The sequence below is a fragment of the Pan troglodytes genome, chromosome 19, assembly GCF_028858775.2.
Source record: "Pan troglodytes isolate AG18354 chromosome 19, NHGRI_mPanTro3-v2.0_pri, whole genome shotgun sequence".
Taxonomy (NCBI): Eukaryota; Metazoa; Chordata; class Mammalia; order Primates; family Hominidae; genus Pan; species Pan troglodytes.
The window spans coordinates 31,326,833-31,342,384 of NC_072417.2; the positions used below are offsets into that span (position 1 = coordinate 31,326,833).

The 15,552-nt window shown below is 40.4% G+C and overlaps 1 protein-coding gene across 6 annotated transcripts in view; it reads right to left on the reverse strand.

Moving 5' to 3' along the window:
* Nucleotides 1-15,552, reverse strand: part of GGNBP2 (gametogenetin binding protein 2) — a 46,427-nt gene that overhangs the window by 28,773 nt on the left and 2,102 nt on the right. For all 6 annotated transcript variants that reach the window (XM_001173664.6, XM_009432363.3, XM_063798694.1 and 3 more), the window contains 3 exons: nucleotides 6,677-6,757; nucleotides 4,247-4,500; nucleotides 737-835 (listed from right to left, as the gene is read on the reverse strand). In XM_001173664.6, the coding sequence (XP_001173664.2) occupies nucleotides 737-835; nucleotides 4,247-4,500; nucleotides 6,677-6,757 (434 nt within the window). The remainder of the gene's footprint in view (nucleotides 1-736; nucleotides 836-4,246; nucleotides 4,501-6,676; nucleotides 6,758-15,552) is intronic.

Below are 15,552 nucleotides of genomic sequence, written 5' to 3' on the forward strand. Positions count from 1 at the left end.
TACATAAATACATATTGTCATAATATCGTCATAACTACTTTTTTTAAAACCTTGGTAAATTACAGCTAGAGACAAGAAAGATAGATAATTTATACATTATGACTATTCTGTAGATCAAATAATGATTACCACTACTTTGAAAACGTTCATATTAGCTGCATACATTTCCATAAAGACTTCAACCGGCCGAGTGTGGTGCCTCACACCTGTAATCCCAGCACTTTGGAGGCTGAGGCGGGCGATCACCTGAGGTCAGGAGTCCGAGACCAGCCTGGCCAATAGGGTGAAACCCCATCTCTACTAAAAATACAAAAATTAGCCAGGTGTGGTGGCACGCAACTGTAGTCCCAGCTACTCAGGAAGCTGAGGCAGGAGAATCATTTGAACCAGGGAGGTGGAGGTTGCAGTGAGCCGAGATTGTGCCACTGCACTCCAGCCTGGGAAATAGAGGGAGACTCCGTCTCAAAAAAAGAAAAAAAAAAAAAAACTTCAACCTCCCTCCTCTAAAACATATTTAACATAAAAAAATTTTTTTAAATCAGATCTACATTGAGACTTTATATATATCAAGGCAAAATGGCCAACATAACAAGAGGATCTATTTATTTTGACCTATGTCATAGAGTATAACCAATTAATGAATTAAAGCAAACAGTGGGTTTATTTCTTTTACTAAATATGATCAAATATATAATCTTAACAATGACAAAGCCTCTTGGTATTCAATTCTACTTACCCCAAAGGTTTTGGCTTGTGCGTATCTAAGGAGTGCAACTGACATCTCTTATTCTTCTTACTTTTTGGAATAGCATCTATCATGTCATTTAGTTTGGACCTAATTAAAAATAAAACATATTAAGGGTTTAATTCATTTTACTTTCAAATTTTAAAATCTCTATTTACTGTCTTTTAGAGAGAAGTCTCAAAACAAAACACAAAAAAACCACTTTTCTCTATCCCCACTGTATCTACAGTGTGCCTGGCACTCACATATTTCAACACTGACTGCTACCTGACTCTCAGCCATCTTCCCTTGCCCAGCCATTATGTAAATACACCCGTTGCAGAAGCACACACCTGTAGTCCCGGCTATTTGGGAGGCCGAGGTGAAAGGATCACTTAAGCCCAAGGGTTTGAGGCCAGCCAGGGCAACATAGTGAGATCCCATGTCTTTAAAAAATATATAAAAACCTCACAAAACATTATGTAAACACAATACATCCTTGAAGAGGAGTCATCAACAGAAATTTTATGCAAATATAGAATACACACTACTACTAGCCGCACCCTCCATCCAACCAATGAGCAAAGTTTGTCAATTCTACCTTTTAAATATTATCTAGAATCAGGCCTGGTGCAGTAGCTCATGCCTATAATCCCAGCACTTTGGAAGGCTGAGGTAAGAGGATCACTTGAGGCCAGGAGTTCAAAGCCAGCCTGGGTAACATAGCAAAATTTTCATCTCTACAGAAAATTTAAAAATGAGGCCAGGCATGGTGGCTCACACCTGTAATCCCAGCACTTTGGGAGACTGAGGCCAGGAGTTAAGAGACCAGCCTGGCCAACATGGAGAAACCCTATTTCTACTAAAAAAAATACAAAAATTAGACAGGTGTGGTGGTGCACGCCTGTAATCCCAGCTTCTCAGGAGGCTGAGGCACAAGAATCACTTGAATCTGGGAGGCGGAGGTAGCAATGAGCCAAGATTGCACCACTGCACTCCAGCTTGAGACAGAGTGAGACTTTGTCTCAAAAAAATAAATAAATAAGATAGAAAAAAAGCTAAATAAAAATTAACCAATCTAGAATCAGATCACTTCTTATCACCTCTACCATTATCATCCCTGTCCAACCCACCAATCTCTAGCTTAGTCAACTGCAATAGCTGGCCTCCTAAATGGTCTCCTTGCTGCACCTTCTGCCCTTTACATTCCAGGCCTCACTCAGCAGCTACAGTGATGCTTTTAAAACATGAATCAGATTACATTATTCCTCTGTTCAAAAACACTCCAAGGCTTATTTTCTCAAGTCCAGGCACAGTAAATATCAAAAGTCCCTACCACCATCTCTAAATAGGAAAGCCTCGGGTTTACTTTTCAGACCTCTTCTTCTTTTCCTATTTATATTCACTAAATGAGACAAATTTACATCTCTAACCCAGACCTCTCTGAATTCTATTTGGATGTCTAATCGCTATCTCAAACTTAGCACACCCAAAGATGAGCTCTGTTACATTTCTCCTCAGTCTCGTCCATCTCGGTAAATGGTAACCATTTGCCCATTCTTTTTTTTTTTTGAGACACAGTCTCGCTGTGTTGCCCACGCTAGACTGCAATGGCGCAATCTTGCCTCACTGCAACCTCCGCCTCCCGGGTTCAAGCGATTCCCGTCTCAGCCTCCTGAGTAGCTGGGATTACAGGCGCCTGCCACCACGCCCGGCTAATTTTTTATTTTTAGTAGAGATGGGGTTTCACCATGTTGGCCAAGCTGGTCTCAGACTCCTGACCTCTGGTGATCCACCCTCACCGACCTCCCAAAGTGCTGGGATTATAGGTGTGAGCAACCACGCAAGGCCTGTTGTCCATTCTTTACATCACAAATCCGAGAATCATCTTTGATGGCCTCCCTCACAACCAATCTATCCAAAAAATCCCACTGGCTCATTCCTCAAAATATATCCAGGATCCTTTATAACCAATTTTCACTACCTCCAAAGTCATCATTCATTCTCAATACAGAGGTCAAAGTAAGCCAGATTTCATCAGACTATGCCACTCTTCTGCTCAAAACCTTCCTAAAGCTTGTCACCTCACTCAGAGTAAAAAAAAAAAAAGACCTCAGCCAGGCACGGTGGCTCACGCCTGTAATCCGAGCACTTTGGGAGTCCAAGGCGGGCAGATCGCCTGAGGTCAGGAGTTCAAGACCAACATGGCCAACATAGCGAAACCCTGTCTCTACTAAAAAATAAAAAAAAAAGTCAAGCGTGGTAGTGGGCACCTGTAATCCCAGCTACTTGGGAGGCTGAGGCAGGAGAATCGCTTGAACCCGGGAGGCAGTGGTTGCAGTGAGCCGAGATCGAGCCATTGCACTCCAGCCTGGGCAACAATAGCGAAACTCTGTCTGAAAAAATAAAAATATGACTGGACCTTTTATTACCTTTTTTTTTTTTGAGATGGAGCTTAATCTTGTTGCCCAGGCTGGAGTGCAATGCGCGATCTCAGCTCACTGCAACTGCCGCCTCCCAGGTTCAAGAGATTCTCCTGCCTCAGCCTCCCGAGTAGCTGGGATTACAGGGACCCGCCACCACTCCTGGCTAATTTTTTGTATTTTTAGTAGAGACTCGGTTTCAGCGTGTTGCCCAGGCTAGTCTTGAACTCCTGAGCTCAGGCAATCCAACTGCCTCGGCCTCCCAAAGTGTTGGGATTATAGGCGTGAGCCACCGCGCCCAGTCGCTCTTCTTTCTTTCTTTTTGAAACGGAGTCTCGCTCTGTCGCCCTGGCTGGACTGCAGTGGCGTGATCTCGGCTCACTGCAACCTCTGCCTCCTGGGTTCAAGTGATTCTCCTGCCTCAGCCTCCTGAATAGCTGTGATGACAGCCATGCGCCACCATGCTCAGCTAATTTTTGTATTTTTAGTAGAGATGGGGTTTCACCACGTTGGTCAGGCTGGTCTTGAACTCCAGACCTCATGATCTGCCTGCCTCGGCCGCCCAAAGTGCTGGGATTACAGGCGTGAGCCACCGCGCCCGGCCTTATTACTCTGCTGACCCCATCTTTTATTACTGTTCCCTTCATTCATCTGGCTCCAGCCACAAGGGCTTCCTTACTATTCCTCAAACATGCCAATAAAACCCCAACCTCAGAACCTTTACACTAGCTGTTCCTTCTCTGCCTTCCCCCCAGTTTTCTACCAGATTTGCTTGCTCACTTCATTCAAATCTATATTCAATGTCATTTTACCAGGGAGGCCTTCCCTGACCATCCTCCACAATAATTCTACCCCCACTCCATTCTCTACCTCCCTTACTGATTTTTCTAACTTATCATCCCTGACAAATTGAATATTTGCTTTCTGTCTGCCTCTCCCCACGTGGAGAGCAGAAACTTTACATCCACTGGTACATACAACTTACTCAATAAAATTATTAAATTAGACTCAATCTTTCCATCAAGAAAATAAGCTGCCACTGTCACCAAGCTGTTTTAAATTTTAATAAACCCATTTTCTCCTAATTGATTATACTTACCCATGTACATAAAATAATGTATAAAGCTTCTTTGCATCAGTCATGCAGCTTCTAGTTACAGACAGGACTCCCTTGGGCCCTACTGTTAGGGGTTCAAGAGCAGGATTTCCAGACTCTACAAGCTGGGAAAAGAGGCGCTCCACACTGCGACGACAACCAACACATGGGACAAGCTGAGAAAGTGCACTCAGGACTTCGCGTGATGTCACCACCATGGCAATACTTAGATCCTGTTGCTTAAGCATACCATGTCGCTGAAAGAGGGAAAGAAAATGAAGGAGTGTCCTTTAAAAAGACGTAAAATTACACTTTCACTACTACTGGTTCCTATCCTTGTGCAGTAAGTACAACCTGGCCAGGGTTTACCAGCTCTACCTGCAACTGAGTCAGAAAGGCAAAGTAGTCAGCCTTGTCCATGCTGTACGGAATTTGCTCCACAAACCCCCTTGCTCTAGAATCTAGGGTATATAAACAACTCTGCTTAGTATGCCAAAAAGCAGTACTGCATCTGGAAATGTAGGGCTGGTTCAGTGAGTATTAGGCCAGTCCTCTCACAAAAAAAAAAAAAAAAAAAAAAAAAAGCACAATACAGCTGTACCTTTTTTTTTAGTTTGTTTGTTTTTGTTTTTTGAGACGGCATCTTGCTCTCTCGCCAGGCTGGAGTGCAGTAGCACAATCTCAGCTCACTGCAACCTCTGCCTCCTGGGTTCAAGCGATTCTCCTGCCTCAGCCTCCCTAGTAGCTGGGACTACAGGTGTGCACCACCACGCCCGGCTAATTTTAGTATTTTTAGTAGAGATGGGGTTTCACCATGTTGGCAAGGATGGTCTTGATCTTTTGACCTTGTGATCCACCCGCCTCAGCCTCCCAAAGTGCTCGGATTACAGGCATGAGCCACCGCGCCTGGCCTGTTTTTTTTGTTTTGTTTTGTTTTTACAACTTATAACACACTTACTATCACTATGTTTAGCTACAGAAGTCAAGTTAGGATGGTAATCATATGGAGCAGCAATTCTCAATCCAGAGGCATGAACAGGTGTATTACGAATTAATGGGAGAAAACATGGCCTATCTTCCTTATGTAGGGAAGTAACTAGCATGCTGCTGCTTATGAATTGTATCTGCTGGTTATGACAAGGTAGAAAAATAACTGAGAGCTACTGTTGCAGAGAAATGAGCAAACTCTAGTAAGTAACTTCTACCTGATGGAGTTATAGTTAACTGCAGTTAACACTTTCAGATTTACCAAAAACGGATAGGAAAGTAGGATAATTCCTAAGAAGCATTTTCTCACATTTACCATTACCCTTCCATTCAAAGTTTTCCTAAAAGTAGAAATAAGAGTTCTGAAGTAAACTAACAAGTCATCTTCCAATATCTTAATTACAGTCAGCCCTCCATATCCATGGGTTCTACATCTGTGAATTTAACCAACCAAGGATCGAAAATATTTGACAGGAAATACTAAACATGTACAGACTTTTCTTCCTTGTCATTATTCCCTAAAGATGCAGTATAACTACTATTTACACAGCATTTACATTGTATTAGGTACTATAAGTAATCTAAATATGCTTTAAAGTATATGGGAGGATGTGCAGAGGTTACATGCAAATATACATCTTATTTTTTTCTGAGACAAGGTCTCACTCTATTGCCCAGGCTGGAGTGCAGTGATGCGATCTCAGCTGATTAAAACCTCTGCCTCCTGGGCTCAAGAGATCCTCCCACCTGAGCCTACGGAGGAGCTGGGACCCCAGGCACATGCCGCCATGTCTGCCCAACTTTTTTGCATTTTCTGTAGAAACAGGGTTTTGCCATGTTGCCCAGGCTGGTCTCCAACTACTGAACTCAAGCGATCCACCTGCCCTGGCCTCCCAAAGTGCTGGGATTACAGGCATGAGCCACCATGCCTAGCCCTTACTATATCATTTTCTATAAGCATTGTGGATTTTGGTTTGTCTAGGGATCCTTGAACTATCCCCCACGGATACTGAGGGACCACTATATATTGCATTTAAGCGTATTTATAAAGTACTATATTTCTCAGGAATTAAACAAACATCAGAAAATTCATAATATAGGATTACTTTGTCTGAACAAAACAATTACTACAGCAGAAAACCAACAAGTTTTTAATGAAAAATTATATACCTTATCTTTTAAAAACTAGGAAAGATGGCCTGGTTTTAAAATTAAAGTCTTATGGACATGTAAAATATTAACACACCACCACCAATTCTTTTTCACATGGCAGTTACATAAATCATATAAATAACTATGCATGCTTACTATAGCAATGGTGAAAGAGCAATTCCAGTGCAATATTAAGACCTAGAGAATCCTATATAAAATTAATACAGCTAAATTTTAAATGAGTCTTTAAAATACACATACACCATTAAAAACACTGATTGAAAAAACTATTACCTGAATGAACTGCTTTAGCTGTGCACCATTATTCTGATGTCCATCGAGATTTAACACATTATCAGGAAATTCCATCACCATCTTAAAATGCAAACAGAATGGAAATCAATTACTTTACCCCTCTGAGAACAGGATACAGCCTACAAACTCCAGAAATAGACCCGTGAAAGCCAGATTTGCACCCATCCCTAGCCCCTCAAAAAATTTTGTTAAATCCAAGTACATGGCCCGGTGCGGTGGCTCACACCTATAATCCCAGCACTTTGGGAGGCCAGTGGGGTGGGGGGCAGCGGATCACCTGAGGTCGGGAGTTCGAGACCAGCCTGACCAACATGGAGAAACCCCGTCTCTACTAAATACATAAAATTAGCTGGGTTTGGTGGCGCATGCCTGTAATCCTAGCTACTTGGGAGGCTGAGCCAGGAGAACCACTTGAACCTGGGAGGCGGAGGTTGCAGCGAGCCGAAATCGCACCACTGCATTCCAGCCTGGACAACAAGAGTGAAACTCTGTCAAAAAAAAAAAAAAAAAAAAAATTCGAGTACATAAGACAAGTTTCCTTTTTTTTTTTTTTTTTTTTTTTTTTTGAGACGGAGTCTTGCTCCGTCACCTAGGCTGGAGTGCGGTGGCATGATTTCAGCTCATCACAACCTCCACCTCCTGGGTTCAAGCAATTCTCCTGCCTCAGCCTCGTGAGTAGCTGGGATTACAGGAACCCACCACCAAGCCCAGCTAATTTTTGTATTTTTAGTAGAGATGGGGTTTCACCATGTTGGCCAGGCTGGTCTCGAACTCCTGACCTCAGCCTCCCAAAGTACTGGGATTACAGGCGTGAGCCACTGTGCCTGGCCAGAACAGTACCTGCCTGGCACATAGTAAATGTTTGCTCTAATTATGAACAAAAAGGGCACATTGATATACTTATTCAATTATCAAAATTCACTACTATAGGAAGGCATATGAAACTTAAGGAGGCTTCACTATGTCACATAATGGGAATGTGTAATTAGTACACTTTACTGATCTGTTGTCACACCACAGATTTTTAGTACCATAGTTATGTATCACTACAAGCCATTTTTACTATAAGATGTCATCAAATTAAAGCAGCATCCTGATTTCAGGTATTAAAATGTGGGGGAAAAAGATATGCCTTCAAAACAATGAAAGTAACACATGTATATCTTAACTAAAACATTGTTAAAGATCAAACATATCGTACTAGGACAAACTATTTCCACATTTCCACATAACAAGGACCACAAACTCCTACAAAACCAAAGAGTGAAGTCAAGACAAAAACACCGATTTAAGGCAAAAACAAAATATCCCTACCCAGTTGAATGCGATCTTAAAAAGATCACTCCCTTCCCCAACCAGCACCAGAGACCTGCTTCTTTAATGGATGTAACCATTCCTTTCCTTCCATATTAGAGAAATTTAAAACATGCTTGTTCTAACAGCAAAATGAGGCCTCATTAACAGCTAAGTCAAACGTAAGCAATAGATTTAAGAGTTTTTCTTGATTTGATAACGGAGGAATATGAGATATATGAAGTACAGAGGCAGATACTAAAGGATGGACTATGATGCAAATACTAACGTAATCCAGACTGCATGTACAACGCACTTCAAATTTTCAGTGTGTATACTTTATCTTTCAAAAAAAGAAAACATTAGATGTGGCTATCTCTAGGTAGTAAGACAACTTTTTCTGTATGTGTTCCTATATTTCCCAAATGTATTACAATGCATATATACTATATATTATGGGAGGGGAAGAGTTAATGCTCCTTGCTTCCAATTCTATATTCACTATACCATGTTTAGAGACATGCTTCCATTTCAATAGCTTTTTTTTTTTTTTTTTGAGACAGAGTCTCGTTCTGTCACCCAGGCTGGAGTGCAGTGGCACAATCTCGGCTCACTGCAACCTCCGCCTCCCAGGTTCAACCAATTCTCCTGCCTCAGCCTCCTGAGTAGCTGGGATTACAGGCACCTGCCACCAAACATGGTTAATTTTTTGTATTTTTAGTAGAAACAGGGTTTTGCCATGTTGCCCAGGCTGGTTTCAAACTCCGGAGCTCAGGCAATCTGCCTGCCTCGGCCTCCCAAAGTGCTGGGATTACAGGCGTGAGTCACCATGCCTGACCCATTTCAATAGCTTTTACCATTCTGAAAGTTTTTTCTTCCATGCATACAGATGAAATGTCCAAATGTCAATTATCCAATTTTCAGGTTTATCAACCCTGACATCTTGTTTCTAGTTTTCCTTCTCAGTCTTATTAATACCTCTAAAGGGGGGTAGCAATAAGTAATAATAAAGACACTTCATGTGTATTAGACATCGTTATAAGCACTTTCATACATTAACTTTGTCAACAGTACAAAGCAAAACTGAAGTCAATGGTCTATTTTAATGCTGTAGCTATAAATGATCTGGTGAGGATGACTGAAAAGAGCAAAATATCTAATGATCTATACTGCCTATTGTATTTATTCTAATTAACATGGTCTACTCAAATTTAAAAAAAAAATAATAATCCTGGTATTGGAAATCCTGGTCCAGAAAACTATTATAATAAAAGCAATAAAACAGTTAATAGTTCAATTAACTCGTATTTTCTGGAATCATCAAAAGGTTTAAGACACACAAAAATTTAACTGTCAAGTCATTAAAAAGGTATAAACTTTTAGAGCCATTTAACTCAACAGAATATTGGAGGTCACTCCAAACCTACAATTTAAGTAACTAATACCTTGATTTATATTTTCATTTGCTTGATACAAATATACACCATTTCACCACATACCAATAGCCGTAATAAAAAATGACAATTATCTATACTGTTTAAAGATCAAAGCTATCAATTTAAGAAACAAAGAATATTCCTTATTTAACCAAATCAAAATCTCTCCAGTCTGGTTCTTAGGCAAAATCCTAAATTCTGACTCAGTATGTATTTATATTCTGATCAACTGTTTTAAAAATTGAAACGGAGATCAAAGAACACATCTAATAATACTGAGACCTGCGAGCTGATTTGTAAAATTTTTTTTTGAGACAGGGTCTCAACTCTGTTGCCTAGGCTGGAGTGCAGTAGCTCAATCTCGACTCACTGCAGCCTCTGCCTCCCAGGTTCAAGCAATTCTCCCAAGTAGCTGGGATTACAGGCATACCACCATGCCCAGCTAATTTTTGTATTTTTAGTAGAGACGGGATTTCACCATGTTGGCCAGGCTGGTCCTGAACTCCTGACCTCAGGTGATCCACTCTCCGAGGCCTCCAAAAGTGCTGGGATTACAGGCATGAGCCACCGCGCCCAGCCTAAAATATTTTAATTATATGGATAATACCTGATTTAGGAATTCTTTCTAAGAAGTCAATAAAGAACCCGGTGGCTCACGCCCGTAATCCCAGCACTTTGGGAGGCCCAGGCGGGTGGATCACCTGAGGTCATGAGTTCGAGACCAGCCTGACCAACATGGAGAAACCCTGTCTGTACTAAAAATACAAAAAATTAGTCATAGTGGCACATGCCTGTAATCCTAGCTACTTGGGAGGCTGAGACAGGAGAATCACTTGAACCCGGAAGGCGGAGGTTGTGGTGAGCCAAGATCGTGCCATTGCACGCCAGCTTGAGCGACAAGGGCAAAACTCGGTCTCAAAAAAAAAAAAAAGTCAATAAAGAACACGGTTATTTTTAAAAACAAAACTTGTTTCCAATCATTTTATTTTCACCTAATTAGTACCAAAAATACTAAGATCTAATCTATTTCTATCTTTCCTGGTTTCATCAGCTTGCATACTACTAAATTTTCTCTTGTATTTACTCACTACTCTGGCTGGAGACAATGCACTCAAACTAAATACTCTGTCCTCGCCTTTCAAACACTTAGGACAATGGCTTTTTACCTTACTGTTTTCTGGCCAATCACTATATGCTGTTCAGTGTTTTAAGAGATGAAAATAAAAAGGGGAAGGCAAAGAGGCTAGTAGCACAATTTGTTCTTCATTCTTTAAAACCACTTCCTTAACTTAATCTTGAGATTCTAGGTTACCTAAAGGAAGACAGTCCTGTAAAGTATTTCAGGTGTGGTTTTATAGAGGCATCATTAGCATTCAGCTTCATGAAGAGGTTCCCTACCCATAGCTAGCCACAAATAGATCAAGTCATTGTGCTGCAATTACTGCTTTATAAAGTTTATTGAATCCATTACCCACTTTCACTCTTAAGTATCTGTTCTGGTTTCTCCTGACCACAAAAAAAACCTGTTTTTAGCGCATTCTCACAAGTTCTAACCAACAATATACTAAGTTTGCATTTATTAAAATCAGTGTCATTTTGGTTTTACTCCACACAGCTATTTGTAACATCTATCACCCTCAGTAAAATTAACTGTTAAAAGTTGAAAGAAAACATTAAATGCTAACTTTTAACAATTACAAAACATCTAATTCCCAAGTGGATATGCTACCATTTATCATTTTTTAAAAGTGTAAGACATTAAGAACTCTTACCAGATTAATGCTGTACATGCAAACAAGAACAAAAAGAAAAAAAAAAACAAAACCCCAAACTCTTATCAGAGTAGTCTATTTAGATTGGTTTGAATTAAGAGAGTAAACTGCAATGCAGAAATGTAACAATCTGGCCGGGCGCATTGGCTCACGCCTGTAATCCCACCACTTTGGGAGGCTGAGGCAGGCAGATCACTTGAGGTCAGGAGTTCGAGACCAGCCTGGCCAAAATGGTGACGCCTTGTCTCTACTAAAAATACAAAAACTAGCCGGGCATGGTGGCGGGCGCCTGTAATCCCAGCTACTCAGGAGGTTGAGGCCCAAGAATCACCTGAACCTGGAAGGCGGAGGTTGCAGTGAGCCAAGATCACACCACTGCACTCCAGCCTAGGTGACACAGTGAGACTCCATCTCAAAACAAAAAAAAAAAGAAATATCATAGCAATCTGACAATATGTACCTGGAACTTTACAAAAGGTTCTTATCCTTTGATCCAACCAGTAATTCCACTTCCAAAAGCCTGAGAAAACATTTTAATGCAAAGATTTTTGCATTATTTATGTTCTTACAGTTTATTCATAGCAAAAACTAGAACAACCTCCATGTCCAACAGTGGAAAAATAATTACGGAATGCCATACAACAGAATATTACACAGCCATTAAAAATGTTTAAGAATGACAAGAAAAAATGTTTTCAAAATTACATTTAGTGAAATAAATAAGGACAAAAAAAGTTACAGAAAACAATATATTAACTGTATCTATGTGTGTGTCTAGGACTGAAATTACACCAAATGCGCTTATCCCTGAGAAGTATGACTAAGGGTAATTTGTTTTGTAGTTATTTTTCAAGATTTTAGAAGGAATATATATTTTGGCCGGGTGTGGTGGCTCACACCTGTAATCCCAGCACTTTGGGAGGCCGAGGCGGACAGATGACCTGAGGTCAGGAGTTCAAGACCAGCCTGGCCAACATAAGGAAACCCCATCTCTTCTAAAAATACAAAAAAATTAGCTGGGCGTGGTGACGCGCACTTGTAATCCCAGCTACTCAGGAGGCTGAGGCAGGAGAATCACTTGAGCCTGAGAGGCAGAGGTTGCAGTGAGCCAAGATCAGGCCACTGTACTCCAGCCTGGGCGACAGAGCGAGACTCTGTCTCAAAAAAAAAAAAAACTTTAATTCTTCAGATTTCTCTAAAATCAAATATGTATTCTATCTGTTATTTTATAATTGTAGTAACACTGAACAACATTTTAGCCAGAGTATAAAACTTTCTTAAATATTTCACCATTCCACCAACTTATTCGGGATTTTCTCAAATACACCTACATCAGCCCTATCCTATACTCAGGTGTTCAAACTCACTGAACTACCATGGGAATCTTCTAAACATGGATACAACATATCACATAAAAGAAGAGGCTTTTTTTTTTTTTTTTTTTTTTTTGAAACAGAGTTTCACTTTGTCTCCCAGGCTGGAGTGCAGTGGCGCAATCTTGGCTCACTGCAACCTCTGCCTCTGGGGGTTCAATCAATTCTCTTGCCTCAGCCTCATCAGTAGCTGGGTCTACAGGCACACTCTACCACACCCACTGATTTTTTTGTATTTCAGTAGAGACAGGTTTTCACCACATTGCCCAGGCTGGTCTCAAACTCCTGAGCTCAGGCAATCTGCCGGCCTCGGCCTCCCAAAGTGCTAGGATTACAGGCGTGAGCCACAGCGCCGGGCCTAAGGCTACTTTTTTTTTTTTTTTTTTTTTTGAGACAGAGTCTTGCTCTTGTTGCCCAGGCTGGAGTGCAGTGGTGCGATCTCGGCTCACCGCAACCTCCACCTCCCGGGTTCAAGGGATTCTCCTGCCTCAGCCTCCTGAGTAGCTGGGATTACAGGCACCCACCACTATGTCTGGCTAATTTTTGTATTTTTAGTAGAGACGGGGTTTTGCCATGTTGGCCAGGCTGGTCTTGAATTCCTGACCTCCAGTAATCCACCTGCCTCAGCCTCCCAAAGTGCTGGGATTACAAGCGTGAGCCACCAAACCCGGCCTAAGGCTACTTCTTTACATACAAGTTTGTTAATTTCATTTTACAAGTCCAAGTTACAACTGCCAGTTTAACTAAGGGTAGAGTTTCAGCATCCCAACTAAAATGATAAAAAGTCTGCAACTGCCTGTAAACATTGTAACTATATTGCAACATTTAGCTACTATCAAAATCCTAAGACTACTATTTGAAATAAGTTCAAACAATGTTTCCTCAGTGCATTACCTACAGACCCTAGGGACAAAGACAAAACCTAAGGTTAACTTCAGGCATCCACTGCCATCTATCAAAGGAACAGTGCAGAGCATAAAACTCTGATAGGGGCATCTTCCTTCCCTCTTCCCTTTTCCCCTTCTCTCCCAACAGGTGTTTTGCTCTGCATTCTCCCTTTCAGTAGTATTTGGTAGAATATCCTGAAAGAAACTTGTTTCCCTTGACAAGAATTTTCACCAACATTCACTCACAGCATTCAATGACTGTGCAGAAGTTCCAGCATAAATAAATGTCTCACTCATTCCTTTGTGATAAAAACCCATTCTGAAGCAAAGAAAAACTGCACCTTTTCCTAAATGTTATTTTGAGATATTTAAATTAAGTGAGCTTAAGTTTTATTTGCCTTAGTCACAAGTCCACAGTACAATAAAAGCAAAATTCAACCGCCAGATACAGTGCAAAGTAAGTTCCATACTAAACCACATTGCAAGGTTACATCTTTTTCAGTGGAAAATTTTGGAAAGTCACATCATTGTGGAGAGAATACAGTATAAAAGCACCTAAAAAGTTGGCCATTTTAAAGTGCTATATGACAGATGTATTAATGTGCTGCATTCACAGAGGTGGTTATGTGAATATACCAAGAACTAGTGTCTTTTGAAGACTATTTATGTTGGTTTTCCCTATGCTTTGATATGTTTTCCTATGTTATGATTATTCATTAAATAATAATCTTATATCCAAACTCACTGAATTTTTTTTTTTTAACTCCACAGCCATTGTGGGACAATAAACCTTAAAGGCTGATATCATAACTATATGCTTCAGAAAAGTGTTTATGTTAGCAGGGGAAAGAAAGAAAATATCAACAAATGAATCCCTATCTGGAGTCCAAACTGAGAAATGCATTATTTAATATGATCACAGTGCTAGTTTCAACTATTTAAAAATACAAGTCCATTATACTTGTAATGGACTTCTAATGCAAAAAGTACAGAAATCATAATCAAGACACAATTTCTAATGCATCAACACTATTTACTTTATGTCAGAACAAATCATTCTACCTTTTTTCATGAAAAATAAATGCACTTGAATAATTAGAAATGCTGTCACTTAAAAACTTCTAATAAATTAAGTCATTCAATAGCTCTTCTAATCCTTTTTAAAGTACTGCAGCTCAATCAAGTCTTTAATTGAGACTGGCAAGCATAAAGGCATAGACTGGCATCTCTACAATGACTTGCATTTTACATAAAATTTGAAAAAACTTCAGTAGATATTTGCAAAAAAAAAAATATTGAGGAACAAAACTGATCAACTGCCTTTGATAGCAAAAGAATACTGATGAGATGAAGAGACTTAGGTGCACCTTATCGAAATAAGCAAATGTATAATCCAAAGCTTCAGCATCATCAAAACGCAGATTTCAAAAGATATTCGGAAAAGGTTAATTTCATTTCTTAAGTGGCAAGCAACTGCACTCATTTCCTGTTCAGATTCAATTCAAATTTCAGCCATTTCCTTTTAAAGGAAACAGTACAGCAACATAGGGCAGAGGGTCGGTAATGCTACACTACCAAATCTAAAGAATAAAGTACCCGGAACTGGGTCTTGACACTCAAGATGAGCAATCAGCTTTTTATAGTACTCTTACACATTCAATAATTTGGCTTCCTTTAAAAAAAAAAAAAAAGTCCACCTGTAAACTAAATAATGCCAAGAAAGCCCGTTTTGAAGAGAGGGCCTAGCAATACAATCATTTCAAGAGCTTTAATGCATTAGGCAATACGAGACTATTTACAACGAAATCAAACCATTTTAGTGGAATCTTGACTGTGCACGAGCATGTCACTCTGCCCCCAGTAATTAAGCTTATGTGGTGAGAGCTACCAGTATTAAAACAGAAAATACACAGGTAGCAGTGCAGCTGCGACATTACCAGGTAATTAAGCCTCCCCGAGGGTAGGTGGTTTCTGTATGGGGTAGGCCCTAAACGCCCAAGATCCTTCAACCCCTCTCTGAGATGTGTGCTTTGGCAAAAGCAGCGTCTCCTAAAGGGAAAGGGTCAAGGAATAAGGTTCCAAAAGAAGGAAAAT